Raw genomic sequence first — 23809 nt, forward strand, 5'->3', positions numbered from 1 at the left:
CCGAGCTGTCTCCTTAGGTAACAGCTGAAGGAACTAGTCCCCAGGAGAGGCGAAGTGACCGGTCCTGCACCACTCTGTGGCTCTCCACGGAGCCTCCCAAGGTTGGCGCTACAAGTAGGAAGAAAATCGAGCTCAGAGAGATCAGAGAACCAGGAAGTATCAGGGGCAGGATCCAAAGCTGGATCCCTCTTGGCTCCAGGGGCTCCCCTGGCACCACACGAGGGATGGTCTGTCACTAACTAGCCCTGGGACCACGGGCAGGTCACTCATGTTCGCAGCTTCAGGCTGTAAGAGCTTCACTGTGTTATTTGGTCCCTGGGTGGGCAGAGCCCTGAGCAGCAGGTAGGCAGGGGGAGGTGACACGCCTGGAGGGCCCCAGATGAGGAGATGGGCTCTGAGGGCCTTTTCAGCTGCTACAGCCATCCCATCATTCCCTGATTTAGCAGCTGGGGTGGGGGGGATGGGGAGAGAATGTCTAGAAGAGAAGAGCCATAGCACAGGCTATGGGTCGTAGGGGGTTGTAGGGAGGAGATCAAGAAGATAGGGAAGGAATGAAGAAAAATGGAGATAAGAGTCGTGGGGAGGAAAAAAGGGTCCGGAAGTCTGGCAAGAATGGGATGCCTGGAAGAGGGAGTGGGCAGCCGGGGGCAGGTGGGACCTGGGAAACCAGCCTAGCCTGGCTAAGGGGGGACACTAAGCCAGCGGGTAGGGGTAGAGGCGGGGGAGAGAAGGAGGAAAGGGAGAGCAGGGGGCTCACGGCTTCCTCCCCTGACATCCCCGACATCTCCCATTTTATGGGCCAGACAACTAAGTCTACAAAGTGGCACTAAGTCCAACGAGCGGGGTAAGGCAGAGGATCCGGCCGAGGCCGGCCTGGGCAGACAAGCAGAGAACCCGAGTCTGGGTCATGGGGTCCCAGCCCGGGTAGGAGGGGCGGCGGCCACACCCCACCCACCCACCCCACCCCACGAGGGGCCTGCCCGGCGCACTTTCCCCTACACGGGGCGGGCAAGAAGGCGCGCCCCCAGCCCCGGCCCTGGCCGGTGGCCCGCTGCAGCCTTGCCCACCCTGCCCCCGGCCTCTGCTGCCCAGCCCGCGTGGCTGCTCCCCACGGTCACCTGCAGCTCCCGGCCCCCCGCGAGCCCGCTCCCCCCCAGGTACCCACCGGGCTGGCGCGACCGGCTAGCGGCGGCGGGCGGCGGGGTCCGGCGCGGCCGGGGCTGGGGGCCGCTGCAGTGTCCCGCGGCTCAGGCGCCCGGCTCCGAGAGTCAGCAGCCCGGCCACTCCCCCGGCCAGGGCCCGGCGGCGGCGGGGGGCAGCAGCGCTCCGCCTGGCGTCATCCCGGCCAGCTCCCCGGGAACGGGAGCTGGCGCGCGCGCGCACTCACCCACAAACACACATGTACGCGCGCACACACACACACACACACACACACACACGGAGTCGCACCCGCCCCCGGCCCCACCCCTCACCAGGCCCCGCCCCCCGGCTCCTCCCGCCCTGCCCCCCTCGGCCCTGCCCCCTTTCCCCTTCTCGGCTCCATTCCCCACATCAGGCTGGGAACGCAGAAAGGAAGGCGGACAGACGTCTCCTCGGCCCCCTCCTTCCCTGAACAGGGACCCCGCACTACCCTCTCCCCTCCCGCCCTCAGTAGTCTCAGGGCCCGGAGTTACACAACCACACGCAGAAAACCCTGGAAAGTCCCTCAAACAACCTTCCCGAGGGGGCAAGGACCCAGCTTCTCGGGCCCCCCACCCTCGCCCCAGTCTTGTCCCATCCCATGCAGGCAGAAGCCGGGGCCCTTCCGGAGAGGATTGGCCTTGGGGTCAAGGGCCAGGCCGGGGGGCGGAGGGGGGGAGAGGGAGGGGGTACCATTAGCTTTTCCTCCCGACCCCCTCTCACCACCATACACGGACCAAAGGGCAGAGGTGAACTCCTTTCTCTATCCCACAATAGGGGCAAACAGGTTAGTTCCTTCCCCCTCCCCCCCAAAAAGACCTCAGAAGGATCCAGCCTGATCAACCCTAGAATCTCTCTTGGGCAGAGGGAACAATGGACCCAAAGCCAAACTCGTCCATCCGGGTTCTAGGTATGGAGCGGGAGGGCACCTTAAGGCTCACCTGGTTTCCACACTCCCCCCACCCCATGTTGTTAAAGATGAGGAAACTGTCCTAAAGGGACAAGGTATTTACAGGTAGTAAATGACAAAGCCCGGGTCCCTGAGTCTGAATCCAGTGTTCTTTCCCCTGCGCTGTCCCTCTTCTGTCACCGTATTCCAGCCCTTTTCCAGCTTTGTACAGACCCTTTCCTGAGCTGAAGAAGGGCACAGCGCTCCCTCCCTTTCTCTCCTTCCCCTCCGTCCTACCCCCAATCTCCTAGCACAGGGGAGAGTTTCATTTCTGGACTGGAGCAGCGGCAGAACCCGCTTTCCCCCTCTCCGGATCCCAGCCCCATCCGTCACTTCATGTGACAAGAGCACCCCTTTTCCACTTCATGTGACAAGAGCACCCTTTCCTTCCTTCCTCCATGAGGACGGGAGCCCCCGGTGCCCCTCTGGTTAGTTTCCATCCTTCTCCTCTGGATATGACTGTGGGGATGTTAGTGCCTCCCCCCGCCGCCATCCCTGCACCCTCTCCCCAGACTTACACTTTTGCAGGTGCCATGGGGGTAGACCACCCGAATGATCTCCCCTGTGGGGATGAGTTCCACTTGCAGCGCCATCTCGACCCAGAGATTGCTCGGGCCTCGGAGCCAGAGCCCGGGCCTGTGCCCACTGCTTCCTGCTGCTCCGGCAGCTAGGAATTTATGGCCTCAGGCAGGGCTTGCCACTTGGGCTAGGTTCAACTCTGGCCCCAGGGGACGTGACCGAGTCCGCTCCTCAGGACGCAGCCGGACAGTGGCCCCAGGGCTGGGGCTGAGAGCAGGAAAGGGAAGAGCTGATAGAGGCTAAGGAAATGCCTGCTGCCCCAGGTAACCAAGGGGAATGATGAGCCCCCCCCCCCCTCCTTCTCCAGGATTCAGGGCTTCCGGTCAAGAGGAGGGTGGGACATCCCTCTCTCCAGCTCTCTTGCCACTCCTATGATTTGGGTCTTTCCTACTCACTCCCAGAAGTCCAGGCGAGCCGAAGCTTTCCATTCTTATCTGGGAGGGAAGTGGCCGAACAGGGTGGGACAGGTCAGCCCAATGCGGCCTCAAAGGGCAGGCAGGCTGCTAATTCTCTCCCGGACTTGTACCTGCCTGACGAGCTACAAGCACCCAGACCTCCTGGCTGCACCTCGATGCTGGGGCTTGGAGAGGCAGCCTCAGAGGCATCGTGCCAGGTAAAGGGCACATTACAAAGGAGAAGATAGAGATACTGTGGCAGGCTGTACCTGAGCCCGGTAACCAGGGCTCTGTCTGAGCAGGGGCGGCTCATTCTCCCTCCGGGGGCCTTAACTTTGAACCTGGTTCTTTGTCATCCTCTGCTGTAGGGTATCAGTCTGTCAGCCTTTGTCTGCCCCTCTCCCGAGTCTGCTTTCCTCCCCCATCCTCTCAGGAAAGGCTGAACATCTGGGTTTAGTGGGACCGCATCTCCCAGCACACGGATACCTGGGGCTGGATTATAATCCAAGCCTCCTGTCTTCACTCACTCTTTCCCCCCAATTTAAGTGACCCCAGTGCCAGGGCTAGAGCCACCACCACCACTGATGGCTTTGGCTTGGGGGAAAGAATTCCTAAAGTTGCTCTGGCAGGAGGGGAAAAGCTTCATTGGAGGGTTGACATCTATTCTCTCCTGCTGAGTCCCAGGACTTCATCTCTTCTCTCCCCACCCCCCAGTTCGCTAGTGAGCATCTTTTAGTTGTGTGCTGCTTCTTCCCTCCCCTGCAGGCCCACACCCCAATGTTCCTGTTTTCCCTCTCCATTTTCATTGTTGTTAAATCACAGCTGACATTTTCCTGGCCTGAGTTGGAGCCCTTAGGACTTTTGGCTGTTCCTTGTAGGAAGTGAGAAAAGGAAGTGGAGAAGGAAATCACCTTTCCCAGATGGAGAGGCTGGAGCCTGGGAGATGGCGGTTCCAGCAGCAGGGAGACATTCCTTTAAGCCCCATCCTTCCAACCACCACAGGACACCCCACTCTGTTCCTTCACCCTCCTCTGCTGTTTCTCCCTCCCAGGAAAGGCCAGAAGCTTCCTTCCTCTGGGAAGCACATCCATCCAGCAGCAGGTTCACTTCTGGCGGCCACACAATGGCCCTTATCAGGCTGGGGAGTCAGGTCCCAGAAAGAGTGAACGGACACCATGTCTCGGGCACTTCCTGTTTCCACAAAGGAGGCAGGGCTAGGTTCATAGCCGCCACATATCCTGATAGGGGAGGGAGGGGGATGTCATCTCCCCCTCCAGCTCTCCCCTACCTCAAATAGGGCGAGCCCCCCCTTCCATCTCACCCCGCTAACAGAAGGGATGTCTGTGTGCAGGCTTGTTCTGGTGACATGAGGGGGTGGGGTCAAAGAGCAGAGAAAAAGAAAAGAGCAGACAGGCTAAAAAGAGATAAATAGAAAATCCAAATTGGAAAATCTAAAAATATCACTCCACTGGACATCAGGTGATCCGCTTCTGAATTCTGTGTCTACCAGAAACTAGCCAGGTGACTCTGGGCAAGTCATTTTTCTAGACATTTCCCCCCAGTAGGATCATGGGATCACTGAAATTCCTTTATGAACTATGAGATGGACCCAAGCGAAACAGAGGCAGAGACGTAGTGGTGGAAGGAATAAATGAACTGAGATAGACCCAAGCAAAAGAGGCAGAGCCGTGATGGTGGAAAGAATACAAGATCAGGCTTCACAGGGCCAGAGGCCAAATCCCCATTCTGCTACTTAACCGAGAGATGTCCAACGGTTTTCTTACCTGTAAGAAAGGCTGGACTAACTCTTAAGGTTCCTTGCAGCTCTGAACCATGACCTCATGAATAAGCTAGAAGCAAGAGAAAGCCTTCAGGAGATCAGCCTCTCATCAGTGCCATACAAATGGCAATTAGACCAAGAAACCTGGATCCTTTCCCAAAATGGGTCTTTCCCTTTGGGCCAACACAGTATTTTTCCGGCCCTTGTCCCCAGGAATTGGAACCATGTCTGGTGAGACTTAATTTTGAGTTAGATCTAGGAAAGGTAATTTCAAGGTGGAACAACATGAAAAGGTGACATGGGAAGATAAGGACACACCAAGTCCAAAGAGTGGACAGGCAGGAATATAGGATGTCAAGGGGAACATGGCTCCTTAGGATAGAAGGTGGTCATCAGGGGAAGGTGGGCATGGGACAAATGCAGGGTGATCAGCTTGTTTCAGCTAAAGGCTGGACTAAATACTGGGGAGTGGACAAGAGGCAAAAACAAAGGTGTGGTGCTAAGGGACAGGTCAATTCTCCGAGCATCCCCACAGCTGCAGATCATAACACTTGAAGGAACTGTGGGGCAGCCTTTGCTGACACAGATGTTGCGGCAGAGGGAAGAGGAGAGATGTTGAAGAACAGCAAGGCCTCTCGGTCTCCTTGTATCATCCTCTCACACAAGGAGATCTGAGCTGGATCTCCAGCAGCCACTGGCAGGTGGCTCCCATGTATTCCTCACTGTGGGAATTCAGGGTGTTCCTGGTTTTCTAAGTTTCTAGAGTCACAACTCCCTCATTTGGAAGCTGACAAACTTCTGGCTCCAGGGGGTGAGCTGCTTTGGATTGAATGACTGGTCCAGAAGTCCGGGCCACTTCCAGACCTCCCCACGCCCTGGCACCACCAAGAACCAGAGGAGACTGATCCTCAGGGCCCTTCTGTCCCAGGATCAGAGGGGCTTTCATTCATCATGTTCCCCGGTTCCTCGATCAGCCGCTTCCAAGAACCACGAACAAGAACACTGTTAAAAGCCACATCTCTATTCTCAAATATAACAGACACAGATACCCAGAGTCAGGTTGCTAGGCTGGGGAGCCGGGGCAGAAACAGCAGAAGCGAAGGGAGACACTCGAGGCTTCCAAAGGGGAAATGTCAAGCAGCCACTAACCTGGAGCCCCCCTCGGTGAGCTTCTCTGCAGAGAAGGGGGCTCTGTGGTCACTGAATCGACCCCCTCCGGGGGACTCTGGGAAGGAGGAAGGAGAGAACTGCAGTGATGTCCCAGAGTGGGCTCCCTGAGATGGTCTTTCCTAGGAGACTAAGGCAGAGTTGCCAGTGACCCCCAGAGGTTGGGGGTGTTGAATGACTCGAAAGTTTCATGATAGTACCTAGAGAGGAATGTTTTTTAAAGATCCCCAGATGGCCCTAACTATCAGCTTGCTCAATCCATGCAGAGGGGTCGCTTCCTGTGGGCCGGTATCTCATAGTTCAATGATGCTAAGTGAATTGGCTTGTAAGGACCTAATTGTTAGGGGGACGGACTATCCCAGAAAAACTGAAAGGTGGTGAGATGAGAAGGCTCAGGGCCAGCTCCTCTCGTTCCCGTGACTCCACCGAGAGGGAAGGTTGGAGCCACAGCTGCCTCACAGCCAAGGTCAGGAGGCATCAGAACTGACTGAATGCCCCCACCCCATGACCCAAGGCTGCACCTTATTGCCAAAGGGCTTTCTGATCCAGGACCCTCTTGACGAGACAGTTAGCGATGTCCGACTCTATCGACGCTATAGGCCTAATTCTCCATGCTGCAAGAAGGGCACGTAAGGACACGGCCATCACTATGTCACCTCTGCCCTGCCACCGGCAGAGGGATACGATCTGCCAAGATTCCTCCTAAAACTCAGGGGCCTGCTGCCAGCTGGTCAGAGGACCCCATACAGCTCTGGCTGCCCATCCCTGCCAGCCAGAGCCCTGGAGATGGAGTCACAGGAATGTGGGGCAGGTGCCAGTTGGGGCATGTGGCTAGCAGCCCCACTGAGGACATTTAGAAGGCAATCGGCCCTCCCTAGGTAATGGGGCAGGGCAGGAGGGTGGGAGGAGGAGACCCGGGGAGGAAGCAGAGGAAGGGGGGAGCATCGACGAATTCCCCCCTCAGTTGATCGTTCTTGAGAATCCGCTGCAGGTGGAGCAGCTGGCTTCATCTATATCCTGGGAACTGAAACCCAATCCCAGTCCTGAATGAAGAACCAGGAGGTAATTAGGGGAGGTGGGCGGCTCTTCAGGAGCTGCAGCCATCCTGGAGAACTGTGACCCCCCATTTAGGCATTCTCCCTGGCTCAATACATCAGTGGATCTCCATTCTTTTCTCTCCAGTCTTCTGGAGTCATGTCATTTCTAGGGATCTGAAAGAAGAGAAAAGCTGGTAAATTAGTGCTCGAGGGTGGGGACGGAGCAGAAGAGAGGCATTTCTGCCCCAAACTCCTCACTATAATTGGGTTTTTCAGAGCTCCCCAAATGAAAGCCTATGACTGCAGAGCAGACCTCTCAAGGTGACTTCCTCTTCCCTTTGCTTTGCCCACTCCCCATTTTGGCCCACTCGGGGGCCAGTAATAGCTCTTACCTGAAAGGGTTCACTCAGCCCCACTACAGCTTGAAGATCGTTACTATAGTAACTGAGAAGAAACTCTCCCCCTTCCTCTGCGAAACTGCTGGCATTGATATAAACCTGAAAGAAGGAAGGGGGTAGGGAATGGAGAGTGCCAGCTGGAGGCCCAGACCCTTATCCATTTGCCAGCCCAGTTTCCAGCCTCTCTTTCAAGGAAAGTCTCTGGCTCTTAGGTAGCAGAATCAGCACTTGGCCCTCTGTGCCTTAGTTTCCCCCTGCTCACTAACTCTTCCAACCGCGCATCTCTAGTACCTCTACTGGGCATGTGGGAAGGAAATGTAAGATTCTGGGGAATGGGAGCTACTCATAGGGTTAGGGACGACTCCTGAGTGGGCTCAGTGGGTTTCAGGTACCTTGTTAAGCCCTTCATTTGAGGAGACCAAGTTGTCTTTGACCCAGGCATAGGTCACGTAGTCCTTCAAGTGGCGTATCACGACCTAGCAGTTAAGACATGGTAAGAGTAGGGGTTAGTCAAGGGCTTGGGTGCTACAAGATAGACCCATGTCATAGTCAAGGCAGCCCATGGCTTCCCCGCTCAGGCTTGTTGGAGGTTCCACAGGAAGAAGCATCCAGAGATAATGGAGGGAGGTGGGGCAACTAGGTGGCAAAGTGCATAGAGCACCAGCCCTGAAGTCAGGAGGGACCCAAGTTCAAATCTGATTTCAGACACTTAACACTTTCTAGCTGTGTGACCCTGGGCAAGTCACTTAACCCCAATTGCCTTTAAAAAAAAAAGAGAGATAATGGAGGGAGGACCTGGGTCTGCCATGAACAGAACCTCCAAAATGCTCCAGTGACAGAGCCCTACCTTACACCCATGGTTCCTACTCATTACCTTGTGGAGACCGATCCAATCCCAGGGGCTGCTGCTGAAGTCAGGGCTCTGGATGTAGCTGATCACCAAATCATAAGGCGTGATCCACTGACTCTCAGGAATCAAAGTGATCGGTGTCGTTAATTGTTGGGACTTTAGCTGGACATGACAGGAGGAAAGCTCTGATCATTAAGCATCCTCCTAACCTGAGGGACAGGGTTGAACTCTATGGAGCGGCACAGGGGTATCAATGGGGGGGCTGTCATAGGAATCCACGGCTGTCCTTAAGGGAAGGCCTCTTGCCCTGAGAACCCGAGAAAGGGTCAGAGTTTGGCTGGCTAGGAAGATGAAAATATACTGTAAGAGCAGAGCCAGCTCACCTACAAGGGGACTACTCTCAGCTATTTCACAAGAAAAAATGCTACTTTAAAAGGAGGGGGAAGCCCGTCACTGATGGAGCCTGGGGGATGGAAAGAGGAGACAGTCCTCTGAGGATACAGAGGGGCAAATAGGTAGTAAGAAGTACCAGAGGCCCAAAAGAAGATGTCAACTTAGATCAACCTTCCACACAGGTTCCAAATGTTCCCAAACTCAAGGGTAAAACTGTAGGATTAGAGACTATGTTCTTAATTGTTTCTCTATTTCCAGAGAAGGGCAAGTAAAATAGTTGGCAATCTTTATTTTGGTGGGAAGACCCTGGCTCTGAGCACAGACTAAAATAATTAAGACTCTTCTATTGAGAAAGGCAAAGAGCGTGATTGACACTTATGAAATCAAGTACAACCCAAGTAAGGTCATTAGGTTGAGGGAGACTCCTAATGAAATCTGAGCAGGTTAAGTTTAGAACCAATAAGAAGGCCATTGAGGGAAGAAGGGGAATCCTGAATCCGTGAGGAGGACAGGCTGGACAATGGAAATCTCTCCTTGCCCATTTCTTTGGGATTTTTATTAGCAACTAAAGATCCGGCTTCAAGTTCCATGGGCTAAGTCTAGGGAGGGTGTACAGGAACGGGGAGACTCACCTCTAGCTCAAAGGTTGCTGTGACTGGTTTGTGGTCACTGATTTTATATTTCATATGGCTTTTATAACTTTTCAGTATAGGAGAGAAGAAGGTCTCACATTCCCCAGGCTCATCAGAGTTATCGAAAGGCTCCTGCTTCAGCCTCCAAAGGATGCGGTCGGTCCACGCTGGTTTTCGTCTTTTCTCACTGAACTCATAAGGAAGAAGGGGGAAGGAAGGATCAGGATAGTTCGGTATTTAGGACATCAGGAGTAAAAATGCTGGATCATCCCAACTGCATCAAATAAGAATTTATAATGGCCTCTAATGACAGGAATCAACAGGTACAAGGGGCCTGTGGTAACAGATGGGGAGGGGCAGCTAAACTGATAAGAAATGCTGCTAGTGGTCAATCACAAAGAAGCAAGTCAGAAAGTAGGAACTCTTCTAATTTTCCTGCATTGCAAACGAATGCAATCCCATGATTCAAAAGATTCTGACTTGGTATGCAAAGTATTAGTGTGCAATTCTAAAATCTCCTCCTCTTTTTTTTTTTTTTTTATAATAGCTTTTTATTTACAAGTTATATGCATGGATAATTTTACAGCACTGACAATTGCCAAACCTTTTGTTCCAATTTTTCCCCTCCTTCCTCCCACCCCCTCCCCTAGATGGCAGGATGACCAGTAGATGTTAAATATATTAAAGTATAAATTAAATACAAAATAAGTATACATGACCAAACTGTTATTTTGCTGTACAAAAAGAATCGGACTCTGAAATAGTGTATAATTAGCCTGTGAAGGAAATCAAAAATGCAGGTGGGCAAAAATAGAGGGATTGGGAATTCTATGTAATGGTTCTTAGTCATCTCCCAGAGTTCTTTCACTGGGTGTAGCTCGTTCAGTTCATTACTGCTCTATTGGAACTGATTTGGTTCATCTCATTGCTGAAGAGGGCCACGTCCATCAGAATTGATCATCATATAGTATTGTTGTTGAAGTATATAATGATCTCCTGGCCCTGCTCGTTTCCCTCAGCATCAGTTCGTGTAAGTCTCTCCAGGCCTTTCTGAAATCATCCCATTGGTCATTTCTTACAGAACAATAATATTCCATAACATTCATATACCACAATTTATTCAGCCATTCTCCAACTGATGGGCATCCACTCAGTTTCCAGTTTCTGGCCACTATAAAGAGACCTGCCACAAACATTCTTGCACATACAGGTCCTTTTCCCTTCTTTAAAAATCTCTTTGGGATATAAGCCCAGTAGTAACACTGCTGGATCAAAGGGTATACAGTTTGATAACTTTTTGAGCATAGTTCCAAATTGCTCTCCAGAATGGTTGGATGTATTCACAATTCCACCAACAATGTATTAGTGTCCCTGTTTTCCCACATCCCCTCCAACATTCCGCATTATTTTTCTCTGTCATTCTAGCCAGTCTGACAGGTGTGTAGTGGTATCTCAGAGTTGCCTTAATTTGTATTTCTCTGATTAATAATGACTTGGAGCATCTTTTCATATGGCTAGAAATAGTTTCAATTTCTTCATCTGAGAATTATCTGTTCATATCCTTTGACCATTTATCAATTGGAGAATGGCTTGATTTTTTATAAATTAGAGTCAATTCTCTCTATATTTTGCATATGAGGCCTTTATCAGAACCTTTGACTGCAAAAATGTTTTCCCAGTTTATTGCTTCCCTTCTAATCTTGTCTGCATTAGTTTTGTTTGTACAAAAACTTTTCAATTTGATATAATAAAAATTTTCTATAAAATCTCCTTCTCTTAAACTAAAGCAGCATCCATTGCCCCTAGGAGCCAAGAATAGTCCCAGAAAGGAGTCTTGATGGGCATTCCCATCAAGGGCTGGCCCAGAGTGACACCATGGACCAGATTGATTCCTTCTCCTTAAGGCTACTTCTTACCCTTTCCTGACCCCCCTCAGTAGAGCACTGAACTTAAAACTTTACAGAGAAAATAAAGGTCCTGTATTCTTCTTTAGTCTGCATCTCCAAAGCCTTAGATGTCATCTTTCATTCTCTTCCTTTGACTAACATATGATGAAGAGGTGGCCTTTCGCCTCGAAGAAGACAAAATCTGAATTTGCATCCTTGGTCCCAGCCCCTCATTCTTCTTTCCATAATCATCATCTATTCCTGATCTCTAATCTCTCTTCTCTATATCCTTTTTTTCTCTCTTCCCTTTCATAATCAAACTCTTAGAAAAAGCTGTCTATAATCTCACTATTTTCAGAACATCCTCTTCCCACTTGATTTCCAAAGAAAGAACTGTTAAACTCTGAGTGCAAATTTCGAAAAAAATATGGTTAATATGGAAATGTTTTACATGTTATCACATGTATAACTGATATCTGATTAATACAATTGGTCCAAAATGATTACAAAGGATTTATATTGAAGAAATGCTATTCACTTCCAGAAAGAGAACTGATGAACTCAGTGCAAAATGAACTATAATTTTTTCCAATATGGCTAATATGGAAAAATGTTTTACATGATACCACCTATATAACTAATATCATTATTTGCTTTTCCAGTGTGTGGAGAGAATCAAAATTGAAAAAGAAAAAATGTTAAAAATCAGTAAGAAATGCTTTTGAAAAAAGTCTCCTTAGTTTTCTTCTCCCTGCATAAATAATCCCCAGAAAACCACAGGGCACATACTAGGCTCTACCTTCATCTTTTGGAAGAGCTGTGCAATGAATTCATGCTCAAGTTTAGCTCTAGAGTTTTGTTCTTTTTTTTTTTTTTTTTTAATTAAAAGGTTTTTTTTTTCTCAATAGTAGTTTACTTTCCCAAGTAGATGTAAAGATAATTTTCCAAAAAATTCATTTTTGTAAGATTTTGTGTACCAATTTTTCCCTCCTTCATTAATCTTCTCTCTCCCCAAGATAAAAATTCTTTTAATTTTATTTCCATATTTGTCGTGCATACAAGAAAAATCAGAACAAAAGAGAAAAACTACCAAAAAAAGCAAATAAACAAAAAAGATGAAAACACTGTGCTTTGATCCATATTCAGTCTCCATAGTTCTCTCTCTGGAAATAGATGGCAATTTCCATCCTAAGTCTATTGGAATTGTCTTAGATCACTAAATCACTAAGAGCTAAATCTATCATTGTTGATCATCTCACAGTCTTGTGTACAATATTCTCTTGGTTCTGCTCACTTCACTTAGCATCAGCTCATGACATCAGCCTGCTCGTCATTTCTTACAGAACAATAATATTCCAAACTTATTCAGCCATTCCCCAATTGATGGGCATCCATTCAAATTCCTACTCCCCGCCACCACAAAAAGAGCTGCTACAAACATTTTTACACATGTGGGTCTGTTCCCAAGAGTTTTGATTTTGCAAATAAAAATACTTCTCTTGTCTAAAAAGACAAGTTAGTCTTTCTGCATGTTTTTTCCTCTTTCAGTTGCTAGAAAATCCAAAAGCCAAATTTATTGCCCAAATGTAACAAGTGGATCAATTCTGATGTCTGAAAACATCATCGGTTCTCATCTGAGATGTATTCTGCTTAAAAATGTCAGCTGCTCCATGACTTTGGGAACAGGGAAGGAATGAATCTTAAATAAAAACAGATTGATCTTTCTACAATCTGCTTGTCATTCCTTTGCTCAGAAAATTACACTGTCTCTCATGCCTGTTTCATCAAAACCAAACTCATATTTGTCCTAATCCTCCCCAGCGGCTCCTGTTCTTCCTTCTTCCCTCCAAGCCAGCTGCCTCCCCTTTCACTTTCCCTGTGACCCTTGTGGTCCCACCCAAATTTTGCAAGGGATTCTAACCTGTTATGGTCAGCCATATCCTGCTTGTACTGTACTTACCAACCTCATTCTCCCTCCTGCCTTCTGTTATTTAACCAGCAGAATTAAGGCCCAGACTTCTGATAAACTGCTGTCTGTTCGCCCAAAGTGACTTTGTTACCTTATCTTTAAACTGAGGTAGGAACCTTCTGATATATTAATGATGTCCAAATACTGGGAATTACAAATTAAAGACCCAAAATGAAAAACAATGTACTTTAGAACCAGCACTACCTGAAGCAAACACAGCCCTGCTCCTGCAGGCCGCTACCCCACACATACAGACATATATCACTCCTCAGTGAAACTTTTAAAAGGCCAGAAGACGCTTTAGTGCACTGGTGGAGACCCCTAACATGTGCATGATTCTTTCAGATACATCTTTCATCTGATTTGATCTTCACAACAATGCTATGTATTATTATCTTTGCATTTCGAGCAGTGAAATGGCTTACCCTAAGTTAGACAGTAAGTAAATGTTAGAGCCCATATTTAAATCCAGGATCTCTTCTGACATTAAGTCCAATGTTCATGCTATTATAGCAGAATTCTCTGGGTGGAAAAAAATCAACCTTTGTAGACATCCAGAGATTCTTTCTTTAAATTAATGTTCTTCCCGAAGTAAGGGGAACTTCATTTTCTTAAGGAGTCAGTATCCTTTTGCCTTTTTAGCTTTATTTATAATTAATCTATAACTTAGCATGTAGCCTTTTTTGTAAAATCACCACATGCTGCTGAAAAATATGTGTATTCTTTACTATTATTCCTTTCAGAGGATTCCCTAAGACTTTCAAATCTAACTTTTCCAAAAGTCTGTTCAATCAGTTATATATTTTCCACTTATGCTTATTTTTCTGTTTATCAAGCTCTGAGGGAAACATTAAAGTTTCCGATAATTATGATGTTGATTTCTTTTCACAATCCAGTTAAATTTTCCCTTTATGAATTTAGATTCTATGTCATTTACTGCACACATTTAATGTCATTTAAGTGCTTTTAAGTAGAATAGTTTTTACATTCATCTTCTTTGGATAATGTAAATTTTTACTTTTGTCTTGTCTGATAAAAGGATTACAACTTCTACTTTTTTTTGAATTGCCCGATTCTGAACTAGCTGCTCATTCTTTTCTCTTTTTTTATAGCTTTTTATTTACAAGATATATGCATGGGTATTTTTTCAGCATTGACAATTGCAAAACCTTTTGTTCCAACCATTCCCCTCCTTCCCCCCACTCTTTCCCCCTAGCTGCTCCTTCTTATACTTCTTTTGTTAGAACCCAAAAAGGTACAAGGCAAAGGTAAATGTTCAACAAGGCTCCCCAGCCTGAGCTTCTACTTCTGGAAATCCCTTTATCGTTCATTCCTCTGGTGGGTGAAAAGGCTATTATGTGAACTGTCCTCCCTGATGCACTTTCTCCTTAGAGAGATGTAACCTGTTGTCTCATCGGGTCCTTATCACTCCTTCCTCCTTTTTCTGAGAGGAACAGGACCTTTTTAAGTCACTGATTTCTTTCTCTGCTTCTATTTTCTCCCTGTGAATAAATCCGAGGCAGTTCCTTTTGTTTCTGGGAGGCTGCTGGTTTATGAATTGGGAAGGAAGTAAAGCTTCCAAAAGATGGCAATTGTTTCTATTCTTTTTTGGGGGAGGCTGCTTCTCCTATCCTTTGCTCCCCTCAATCTCCATCCTGGATCCCCCAGTCCCTTCCTCCAAACCCTCTCATCATTCCCTCCTAACCAGCACCTTCCTGACCCACACACTTCCTACAGCTAGTCCCACCCTTGGCCCCTCACCTGGAATCATAATTTTCTGAGTTGATGTCAAATTTATAGGTTGGCTGGAAGAGCAGGGGACCCTCCTGGAACTGCTGGAGCAGTGAATCTGTTTTCTTGATCATGTTGAGCTACAAAAAGAAGATACCTCATTGCACACATGGCCAAAAAACTGGGCATTGGCTGACCACTAAAGCTTCAGGATAGAATGAGAGCGGGGACAGGCAGAAACATGGCTGGAGGAAGAGTCCTCAGCCTCTCCTGTTCTCTCTGCTATCACTGTAAATATATTATCCAATGCCCTGCCAAGGAAGGCACCAGATCTCTCAAGTGCTTCCCACTGCTTCCTTCATTACCCTCTTACTCTACAGGAAAGGAAGCTGGAACCCTTTTGCAAAACCTATCTGCTGCCCCAGACAAAAGCAGCTGATGAAACTCTGAATGTTTTTCTGGGGACAAACAGTTGACATATCTTAAAAAGGAAGGAGGTTGTCAGGGCAAGCCCCCCACTCCCAGAGTTAAGGAGATCATGCACTATAGGAAAGACATGCACTTGAGAGGCCTTGGGGGTGGTTAAGAGGAAAAGGGAAATCAACCCAATAGAGAGGGAGGAAGGGAGGGAGGGAGAGAGAAAGAGCAGTGGCCAAAGTGGCCTGATAACAGGGCAGTGGGGCTGCTGGGAGGACTCTTCAGAGCTCACAGACATGTGATTTAGCCTGGGCAGAAAAGCTCTGTAGCTATGGGTTTTCTACCAGTTAGAAAAATGAATCTCTTAGAACTCTCTTAAAGTAACAGGAGTGGTACACGGCAGACAATCTCTTGGACTTAAGCCGGGGCACAGGTTCCAAGGGCCAATCATGGGAAGGACGGTGACAGGAACAGAGAATGAACACTGAGGAGGTCTTGCTCTTCCAATCCCTTCGGACCGGCCTTCCCCCAGGCTGAGTGTCCAACAAAAGGGCTTGCTTTCTTTATTCCTACCTGATCTTTCTTCCAGAGGATGCTGTAGTGCTTATTGTTGATGGATTCCTGGATGAAACACAACCCGTAATCCTCAATGCGAAAGTTTAGGTCACCGAACCACACGAGGAGGCTTCAGAGAGAAAGTCAGAATGAGCATCGCCAAAATAGACCCCGAGGGCACCACTAGGAACGTCAGCTCAAGCCATTTATTATCAAAATGGAGGACAATGACTAAATAATCTGTAGAGGTCATGACTTCCCTGGCACCCATAGCTGGTCCTCTGGTAAGGCACAAATGGAGGGAGGGTAAAACAGCTTCATGGCAGGAGACTCAGGTGCCTGGTACCCAGAGGCACTTTCACTCTTTCCAGGCCAGAGGAATGGGGGTCAGGTTAAATAGCCGTGCTCTAATTCTGGCTGTCTCTGAGTGGGAAGAGAGGTCACAGCCAAGAATGGAAGCTCAGGTTCACTCCCGGGTTAGCCAGGGTTCCCAGGGCCTGCTTCAGGAAGAGCTCCTAAGGCATGGAGCTCTTCTCTGCATTAGACATTAGGGCACAGTTTGGGGGTAAAAGGCAGGGAAGGGGATCCCAGGTAAACGGGCTTGGTGGTTTGGGGCTAAGCTGGAGGAAAGTCGGGAAGCTCAGCTGGCAGCTTCCTTCAAACTCACTCATGGTCCAGGATATTGGGGATGTCTTCCTTCTCAAAGTTCTGCATCTCCAGGATCCTGTCGAAGTCGTTGAGCCGCTGGTCAACATTAGAAACGTGGGCTGGCAGGTGACAGTTGAGGAAGCAGATAGCATAGCCATATAACCGGAAGCAGATGGCGACTCCCCCTTTGTTCCCCTGTCAGGGAAGAGGAGCAACAACAGTTACCTGCCTGTTTCCCTGGGCTCCCCCTAACCCCCTCAGAGGGAAGTCAGCAGAGGGAAGGCTGAGCCACACCCCTTGCCCCACAGGAAAGCTTTCCAGACATGCGTGGGCCCGCCCACTCTCCACAATCCTCTAGGCTTGAAGGGGCTCCACTGCCCGGGGCTAGGTTCGGGAAAGGGCCTTCATGCAGGTTTAGCTGTCCTACTACAAAATCTTTTGTCTGTTTTTACTCCATGAGGTGGCCCAAATCCCAGCCATGCGTTACCCAGAAGCCACCGAGGCCAGTACGGGTATAGTTGGTGTAGATTCCGGAAATGAAGGGCACGTGCTGGCGCTTAACCAACACCAGTAGGAGGAGTCCCTGCATCCTGATGGAAGACACCTATGAGACAGTGGAAGGATGGGCCCCCAGTTATTTCAGAGCTAATCTAATGCTGTGGGTCTTCTAGTGCCTCCAGCTTCGCCCTCAGACCCATGACCTCCCCTCCACCCATCGATGCCCATCTCTATGTCAGGCTGGCTTGGTCTAATGGCCCGTGACCCCACTTGAAGACCTGGGGAAAGGAAAGAGTTTAAGAAACCCATTCATGGTCATCTGTGCCCATCCTGAGCAACAATGGAGAACAATGACTCTCTTCCATCTCCTCCTAAGCCCAACTAGAAAATCTGTGGTCACAGCTGCCATTTTTCTTGGAGACGCCCTGAGATTTTGTTCAGGAGAGCCTCTCACCCTTACTTATAACATATGCCCAAGATGCTCAGAATCTCTGATGCTCCCTAAGGCCCTTGCTGTTGGGGGGAGAAGGGGTAGAGAAGCAAACTTTTACTTAGAGCTCCTCACATGTATAGTCTCAAGGAAATAGGAGATGGTCCAGGAAGCTAAGGGGTAGGCGATGCTAAAAGCAGAGCAGAACCCTAATATAAAATGGGAAATATCAGTGATGAAATATCAGGACAGAGCGAAAACATGCCAATCTGGGGACCTGAGGGAGGATTCCCTGCTCCCCCTCCAAAAAAGAGCGCATTAAAGCAGAGGCCTCAATCGTGCTTTCTAAGTGACCGTTTCTGGAGCACTCAGCTCTAGAGCTGGAGGAGGAAATATCCTTCGTGGGAACATGTCCTAGGGCCTTCCAGGAATTATGAAACCTGAGCCCTGGCTCAGGGAGTTCCAAGGTGGAAGATACAGCAAAGTGGGGAAACCCCAAGAATAGGTGGGTGGGTGGGGTCTGAAGACAGGAGGCTGGACACTGCTTTCAGCTGCAGGAGAACCTCCAACACCTCTGGTGGGGGGCACGTGAGTCAGACTGAATTCAAAGAGTGAATGGGAGCCAGTTAACAATATATTCTGGTTCAGGATGTTTCCAGTTTAATCCCATACTGCCTGGCAGGTTTGAATGCTGGCTTCATCCCAATGGCAGCCACTCCTTCCTGGGTGGGTATCCTAGACAAAGGGCTCCTCGCAGGTACCCAGGGCAGGGAAAGACATGTTGAAAATGGGTGGGGCAGTGGCTGTCGTAGGGAGAAGTCAAGGGGAAGTTTTAAAGTTTGGTAGAAAGAAAGGAGCAAAGAGGACGCTCACTGATTATGAGTTAGGAGGAAGGAGAGACAAGGAGATCTGGTGCTGATGGGCCCTGGCGTTCAGAAGGAGCCCTGGCCTTCCCTAGTTCCTACCTAGGTTCCTGCCTCCTAGCCCAGGTAGCCCGAAGGTGGGTGTTTTCCACGGGTTCCTCACTGGTGCTGACTCCCTATTTCTTTCAGGGGTCAGCCTCAGGGTCAGAATGCAGTGGGGTGAAGTCATTTCCTTAGTATTGCTCTCTTACTAAGTTGTTACCCACGTAGCCATGGGACAGTCCAAATAACTCCAACTTGGCGGGGGAGGGGAGGGGAAAAAGAGGGTAGGGAAGCGAGGTGGGAGACACAGAGAGCAGCTCCACCCTGGGGCTGGCAGATGGTCAAGCACTGGCTTCATCTAAAGGGGGTTAGCCCTGATTCTCAGGAAAGAGGGAAGGAGAAGGAAGGATCCAGAGGCTGACCTGCCCCTTTTGGTTCTCTCCTCCCCCCCACCCCCTTCCCTTGGAAGGAGAATAAAGAGATTCAGATCTAGATTTGTGAAATCCTCAGGTCAAATGAGTGGAAGAGCCAGGGGGTCTGTTTGGCCTGAAGAAATCACCAAGATAATATCCCCTTCCAGCCCAAGGAGCCTGTTGTAGGGCCTGCTGAGATTAGCCCCAGTGCCCAGCCCTTCTCTGGGCTGCTCCCTCTCCCAGGCCATGAGGCAGAAGTCCCCTGGGGCACCAGCGTGCTGGCTGTTACACCCATCCTCCTCTGGTGTGAAGTGCACCCTGGTGCACAAGCCAGCAGACCTGGGAAGGGCTGCATCATAGAAGGAATCTCTGGGGGGAGGGAGGGCAGAAAATATAAAATCAAAGGGTCAAACTGCCCTTTAGACTTGGCTGGTACCTAATGAGAAACCAGACAACCTTGAAAGCCTTACAAAGAAGGCAGGCCCAAGACCAGGAGGGAAATCTAAGTTTAGAGTTTTAAGTAAACAGGAGATAAGAGGAGAGATGTAGGCCAGAGAAGGTGAGGGAAAGCACTAAGGGGCCCCGCTGGCTCCTGGGAGCCCCAAGCCCTTCCCAAACAGCAGCTCTTTGATGCCCGATAAATCTGGGTAACTGCACCAAGTGCCGCCCTTTTTGCATCTGTTCCCCCACCCACTCGGCTCCAAGACACAGAGAGACCCCTTTAGGATGGATGTCAGGAATCGTCCACACAGAGCCAGGGCCTCCTCTGGCCACTGTTGAGGACAAAAGCTTCCAGAGGATGCCCAGAGGAAAGGGAAGTGTTTTTCAAGCTGAAGAGACAGAAATAGCTGATGATCCTGGACAATACCCCACAGTGAGAGGCCACAAAGTACAGCCCACTAGCTTCACCCCTAGTGCAGGGGGGTGAGGGTGGGGAAGAGATTAGGAGGCTCTAGTTTTGCTGTCAGGGGCACGGCCCAGTCCCAGGCGCTAAGGCTGACTGGGCAGAGGGAAAGGGAACGGTCCCCACTCTTGGAAGGATAAGGAGTGTGTGGCTGGTGCGAGGGGATGTCGTTTTGGTGAGGGGTGGGGGCAGGGCAGCATGTGGCCAAGTTTCCTGGGATCTTGCCTCGGAAGAGATCTTCCTGGCTTACTCACTCAGAACTAGAGGGGAAGCAGGCAAACTAAAACCTGGAAGGAATGGAGGGGAGGAGGAAGGGAGTCCTCAGGTAAAAAGCCAGCGAAGAACATTAACCCTCCCACCCAAAGCCAAATCCCAGGATCCCTCTGTTACCTTGATATAACCCAGGGGGGAAAGAATGTCCATGAAGAGCTTGCTCCATGGATCTTCAAATGCCAGCTCAGAAAGGTAATTGATGAGGCCACATTTTATTTCCTGTAAACTGACCATTCCAGGGGTCACTGTCTTTGCTACTGAAACGCCATCCTTTCTTTACCAAAAGCCAGTCCCTTATGGTGGGACTCTGCCCACTATAAGTCCCTTGCTGGAGCTGACCCAGGGCCCCACAGGAAGCTGGAGGCTCCTGCCTTCAGATGGAGCATGTGGACAACTGGGACCCTGTGGCTATGGAGACCCATTCCCTCTGCTTTCTCCTGTTACCCAACCCCCAGTTAGGTTTACCCGATTTCCAGTGAAGGATCCCCAACAGAAACTTACCCAATGACATATATGTCTGGGGTCGAAGACTGGTTGTCAAGTAGAAGCAAGTCAGTGATGTCGGTGGGAGGTGATGCACATGCCACGTTCCAGGTTATGACGTGCAACCTGGGGATGAACGAACAGTGAGGCGACAGAGAATGAGGAGTCAGGGAATGGGACGGGGCCCTGGTCTCCACTCAACTGTCTTTCTAGGTGAATGAGGACAGAATAGGAAACGGGAAGATTTGATATCTGACTGGGAGAAAAAATGAGACCTAAGTTGAAGATATTTCTCCTTCAGCTTTTTCTCCCACAGCAGGAAAGCCTTATCCAGCGTGTGAGCCATCTCTTCCTGAATGTCCTCATCTGAGCTGATGTCCTCCACACAGGTCAGAAGCTGCACCACTCGCTGCCGGAGGGGCGAGCGACCCACAGAACTGGTACTGCTCACGCTGGCAGAGCGTGAGGAGAACGATGGGGTCTCAGAGTCAAGCGAGGAAGAAGACAGGCTGTTTTGTCTCTCCATAAGCCTAACCAACCACCTGGCCACTCAGCAGTCACCGACAGGCCACCACGAGCCTCTGAGGTCCAGGAAGAACCAAGAGCCTTAGAAAAATCCTAAGGATCAGCTTCTACTTGGTAGGGTAAAGAGTTGGGCTTTCATAATTCAGGGAAAGTCCAGAGACTGAAAACAATAAATAACAGAGCATTCATTTTTTTTTTTTTTTTTTAAGAGACTTAACTGCCAATCCTGCTAAGTCTCTGAAAACTCTAAGGAGAAACATGTGATCACTGGTTGGTATATCTGGAATTTTCCCTAAGAGTCAAGTGAAAGAACTTTCTATTCCTCCCTTCCTCTAAGCCAAGTCACCTTTTGAGTCCTACCCCATCTCCCACATATCCTGGGGACAATGAAATAACCCCCTTCAATCTTAGGGGATTTGGGGTTCCCTCCTCTGAGGCTTGGGAGAAACCTGGGGCAAGGGAAGGAGGACAGCAGGAGAAGCACATCCCAAAGCTGTTATGGGGCGTGGGACTGAGCCCCCGCTGGGCTAGCTGAGCCACAAGCAGCCAGGACAAATAAGTCTCCTGGAGGGATAACATCAATTCACATATATCAGTGCTTCACGGCCTACCAAAGTTTTCCCTCGCAGTTCTGCAGTTATTGACATTTTATAGCTAATGAAAAATGGAGACAAAGAGAGGTTAAATACCTCGTCCCAGAGTCACACAGCCAGGAAATGGCAGAAGAGGAAACTATACTGGGGCCACTTTCTGACTCCAAGTGTAACCCAAGGTCCAAAGACCCTTGCAAGGGGAGAGAGACCAAAGGTTGTGGAAAAGGGGCCCTGAATTCACCTGCAAAGCCGTAATTTGCCTTCCACAGACTGAATACATGTTTTGCACATATACATACATACACACACAGCTTTTTCAAATGTCTGTGGATGCCGCTGTGATTAATAAAATAAAAATTCATCCAAAAGTACAGCTGAATTCGCAGCAGCTTTTTGTCATGTATTTTCTCAACCAAGGGTTACCACTAATAGAATTACTACCCTTTGGGAGAGCTCCACCACGTTGATGTTAAGAGGGTCTTCCTACGGGAAGATAAATCAGAAACACGGGGAGGAGGGGCAGTAGGGGGGTGGCCCCGGAAGGGACCTGTTGCATGGCGCCCAGCCTAGCAACTCCTTGCCAAATACCGGCTAATTCACTGTCCTCCCCGGCCCCCGCGGGTCGGCTTTGGGGGCCCCCGCGGGCCGACTCTGGGGCCCCCGCGGGCCGACTCTGGGGCCCTCACGGGCCGGCTTTGGGGCCCCGCGGGCTGACTCTGGGGCCCCGCGGGGTGAATCTGGGGCCCTCATGGGCCGGCTTTGGGGCTCCCCCAGCTTCTTCGTTTTCCGAGCAGGGAAGAACCTCCCCCAGGTGGCCAGTCCTGCGCTGCTCTCGGGTCTCCGGTGGAAGATCTCCCCCTGGCGTCCACCTCGCAGCCAGGGACGCGGGCTCCCGGCTTTTTTCTCCCGCCCTTGGGGAACGAGGCGGCCCCTCCGGCTTTCTCTCCCCGGGGATCCTCGCTCCAAGCTCGGGATTAGGGCGCCCCTTTCCCCGGGGGCTCTGGAACCGATCACGGCAGTCCCGGGCGGCGCCCCCGCGGGCTCAGGGATACCCCGAAGTCCCTTCCCCAGGTTCCACTCCGGGACTGACACGGGACAGAAACCCCGGGGGGCGGGGGCCGCTGGGGCGGCGCGGGGGAGGGGTTGGGAACTAGCGAGCTTCAAGCCCGCAGCGGGGGGCGGGGCGGCCGGGTGCCTCAGTTTCTCCATCTGAGAAGTGGGGATCGTGGTCCTCCCCCGGCACTACCAGTGAGAAACGAGTGGGAGGAGAGGGGGTAAGGGGCGAGGGGAGGACAGAGGGGGGAAGGGCAGGCACCTGGTCTCCCCGCACCCTCCCGCTCCCCTCCCCCCACCGATGACAGCTAGCTTTAGCCCACGGCCGGGAGGGGAGGCCGCCCCGCCCCGCCCCGGCCCCGCCCGCCCCCGCCCCTCACCCGAGACTCTTCAGGTGCCTCATCTTTTTGACCGGCAGTTCCATGGCCTCGTTGGCCTGGGGCTCTGTGACAGGGGAGGGAGCCCACGATGAGCCCAAGCCGGAGCCGCGCCGAACCCGGGCCGGGCTGGGCCCAGGCCGCGGCGGTTACTCCCACGCCCCCCTCCCCTCGCCGGGCCCGCCGGCCGGGCCTCACAGGCCCCCACACAGGCGGGTGGGCGGCGGGTCCCGGAGGGCGTCTTTCTCTCTCTCTCGCCTGTTGTTTGTTTCCTTTCCTGCTCGGCTTCCGTAAGAGGCGGGTCTTGAGAGCACGAAGAGTCCTGGGTGGGTGCGGGAAGGGAAAGGGGCGGAGCTTCCAGAAAAGCGCAAAACCAGAGGTAGAGGCGGGACTTGGGGAAAAGGGAAGGGGACTGGGGCGGGGAAGGGGAGGGAGGGGAGGGGGAAAAGGGGGCGGACCTTTCCTGTCACCTAGATACGGCGCAACACAGCGTTCTCCCGGCTCGGGGCCCGACTCCCCGGCCCAGAACGCAGAGCTTCCCCCCCGCTCCCGGACTACAATTTCCAGCATGCCTCGCCCCGCATTCAAACGGAGAGGGGGAGCCAGAGGCGGGGCGGGGAAGGGCGGGGCAGTTTCCGGCGCTCGCCCAGCCCCCCCGCCCCCCCAGCTCCGGTCTAGGGCGCCCCTGCGGGCCTGGGAGCCTTACTGCCGGGCGGTTCGGGCCGGCGCTCGCCGCCCCTCCCCCTCCCCCCCCCCCGGGGGTAGATTTCAGGTGTCCGTGCATCGTCCC

At 50.9% G+C, this 23809-nt stretch overlaps 2 protein-coding genes across 5 annotated transcripts in view; both read right to left on the reverse strand.

Moving 5' to 3' along the window:
- MYO1C (myosin IC) overlaps positions 1-2958 on the reverse strand; it is a 41820-nt gene extending 38862 nt beyond the window's left edge. Inside the window, exon 1 of one of the 2 annotated variants that reach the window (XM_031967776.1) lies at positions 2647-2958. In XM_031967776.1, the coding sequence (XP_031823636.1) occupies positions 2647-2721 (75 nt within the window). In that variant the 5' untranslated portion in view covers positions 2722-2958. Of the gene's footprint in view, positions 1-1165; positions 1336-2646 lie in introns of those variants that run through there. The other variant, XM_031967778.1, reaches the window with a different exon arrangement.
- Positions 2959-5882: 2924 nt separating this feature from the next.
- INPP5K (inositol polyphosphate-5-phosphatase K) lies at positions 5883-23457 on the reverse strand. 3 transcript variants are annotated; one of them, XM_031967779.1, is made up of 13 exons: positions 23023-23457; positions 20747-21156; positions 20490-20597; positions 20106-20214; positions 17053-17169; positions 16585-16760; positions 15936-16047; positions 14976-15085; positions 9360-9546; positions 8359-8496; positions 7877-7960; positions 7479-7583; positions 5883-7260 (listed from the first exon to the last, which is right to left on the reverse strand). In XM_031967779.1, the coding sequence occupies exons 2-13, from the start codon at positions 20995-20997 to the stop codon at positions 7195-7197; spliced, it is 1563 nt and encodes a 520-aa protein (XP_031823639.1). In that variant the 5' UTR covers positions 20998-21156; positions 23023-23457; the 3' UTR covers positions 5883-7194. The 3 variants fall into 3 exon arrangements, with proteins under 3 accessions (XP_031823639.1, XP_031823640.1, XP_012405324.1); XM_031967780.1 differs by lacking the exon at positions 20747-21156 and having other exon boundaries at positions 23023-23086; positions 23278-23455; XM_012549870.3 differs by lacking the exons at positions 20747-21156; positions 23023-23457 and having other exon boundaries at positions 20106-20207; positions 20490-20577.
- Between the last annotated feature and the right edge of the window lie 352 nt (positions 23458-23809).

The sequence above is a fragment of the Sarcophilus harrisii genome, chromosome 4 (assembly GCF_902635505.1).
Source record: "Sarcophilus harrisii chromosome 4, mSarHar1.11, whole genome shotgun sequence".
Classification (NCBI taxonomy): domain Eukaryota; kingdom Metazoa; phylum Chordata; class Mammalia; order Dasyuromorphia; family Dasyuridae; genus Sarcophilus; species Sarcophilus harrisii.